This window comes from Etheostoma spectabile, chromosome 15 (assembly GCF_008692095.1).
Source record: "Etheostoma spectabile isolate EspeVRDwgs_2016 chromosome 15, UIUC_Espe_1.0, whole genome shotgun sequence".
In the NCBI taxonomy this organism is placed as follows: Eukaryota; Metazoa; Chordata; class Actinopteri; order Perciformes; family Percidae; genus Etheostoma; species Etheostoma spectabile.
Window position 1 is genome coordinate 20,004,233 of NC_045747.1, and position 2,143 is coordinate 20,006,375.

Genomic DNA, 2,143 nt, shown 5'->3' on the forward strand with positions numbered 1-2,143 from the left:
GTTTCTGTGCTCGACTTCCTGTCCCACCCTATCTGCCGTGTGCTGAAGCTCTGCCGATCTGCTCCGGAGGGTTGCGGATTCGCCGGAGCTGGGACGGAGTCGGAACATTGACTTTAATGGAAACCTAATGACTCCGCAGACGTTCCGGAGCAGATCCGCAGACGTTCTGCAACCGGTGGAAATTGGGGGTTAGAAAGATAAAACACATAAATATAAACTGAAAGGCTCGAATAAAAAAAAAAATGTTTTTAATTCATTCAATTTCTTAGAGTTGATGCAGAGGTGGTCACTCTTTACAGATTTAAAAGACAAAAGCCTTTCTCTCTTTAGTAAAGAATCTACTAACATCAGTCTATATTTTTTTTAAGGCTGAGTTTGTAAATGTCGGAAAAAAAAGTCTCATCAAGGATATAACATGCTATTTTAGTGCATTCACTAACGCGTTTACCATTTATAATTCTTATGGAAACTAAAATAATCAATTTCATGAACATCTTACTCCGTAGCATTGTGGAGGTATGGCAATGGCAGACGACTAGATCATGAATACAGGATGGTTGGTTGCATGCTCTACTGGCAACTCTGTGGTTAACTTGTTTGTATTGTGAAAAGCTGTTATTAATTAAAGTGTGGTGTGTTTCCAGTTTTATTGTGAGTCATACTGTATGCTCATCATGACTCACACTCATGAGACCTGGCCCAGACATGTAAATCGTTTGGTCTGAAAGATTTAAGAAAAATTAAAAAAGAAAAGAAAAAAAAATCTGCCCAGTTTCTTAAAGTCAAAGGTGATGTCTTTATTGTCTTTAAGGTGATTGTCTCTATTTTTGTCAAACCCAAACTTTAGTTTAGTGTGACATAAAACAAAGAAAAGCAGAACATTTCCATATGTGAGAAGCTGAAAACATGTTTTTATGAAAAATTACTCGATTATTTGTCGGTCTAGCCTAATTGTTGCAGCTTACAGCTTGACAGTTTTTTACATCATACGCTTGTATTCCTTTTTTCAGCTACGGCATGAATGTTTTAAAATGTAGCTAGTTATTTATAATTCGCATGCTGTTGTCTATATAACCGTAATGTTACATTTAAATCTTTGCTATTTTGTTATTGTTTCTACATTATGTCTTTACCATTTTATCTTTCCCCTGTACTCGAGTCTCACTTTGTAAAATTAGATCTCTATCTCCATGGGACTTCCTGTTTAAATAAAGGTTAACGTTACCTTTGTAGCCTACATTTTACTGCAGGACTTTTAACGTTAATGTTACTTGTAAGTATTTGTATTTGTAAGTAATTGTATTTTTTACAGTGTGGTAACATTCTTAGTACTTTTTGCGGAGCTGAATATACTTCCTCTGCACACAACCGAGAATAACCATAATAATTCAAAAACATGTCAAGGTAACGTAATGTTCACACAGACGCACAGTCCACAGACTACCAGCATACCACTAGCTAACTAAGCTAACTTTAGCTAACAAACCGTCCCACCACGGGACAAAAGTTAGAGCTCGTGCAACGTAAAATATATGACACAGTCACTGAGCGAGGAGATATTTAAAATGTATAATCTCCTGTCGGTGAATTTACTTATATTTCCCATAACAGACAGCTACGCACCTTAATATTTCACTATAGAACTGTAACTCGGTCTTGTTTACGTCCGCCATGTTTACCACATAGGTTTACCACATGGCTACAGTGCAGTTTCCTCTGGGTCCTCACGCCCGCCACGTTCCAGAGCTGCGGTAATTACTTTAACTGTCTATGGTAATTACACGTAGTTACCTACCTTGTTGACAGGGGGCGCTGATGCACACGTCATTTTTTGACATTGTTTTCAAGGAATTTCAATAATTTAATTTAATTTATACACACAATACACACAACGTTAATACAACCATTACGTCACGTTTATAACTACCACTATTCACTGATGTCCAAGTCATGTCATCAGACTTTTTAACCCTTGTGTGACATTTTTTCTGCAGTTTTCACTAACACCACCTTACTACCAATAGTTTTACAGTACTTCTTCAAATTCATGTACGTATATATATATCTATATAGAATTATACCTAATATTTCAGTTAAAAAAGCAGAAATTATGAATTATTTGGACTAATAGTTAAGATCAGAG

At 36.3% G+C, this 2,143-nt stretch overlaps 1 protein-coding gene across 1 annotated transcript in view; it reads right to left on the reverse strand.

The window, feature by feature from the left end:
- The window catches only part of tsen54 (TSEN54 tRNA splicing endonuclease subunit), a 9,077-nt gene extending 7,335 nt beyond the window's left edge, over window positions 1–1,742 (reverse strand). The window contains exon 1 of the mRNA XM_032537510.1: window positions 1,624–1,742. Coding sequence (XP_032393401.1) covers window positions 1,624–1,673 — 50 coding nt within the window. The 5' untranslated portion in view covers window positions 1,674–1,742. The remainder of the gene's footprint in view (window positions 1–1,623) is intronic.
- Between the last annotated feature and the right edge of the window lie 401 nt (window positions 1,743–2,143).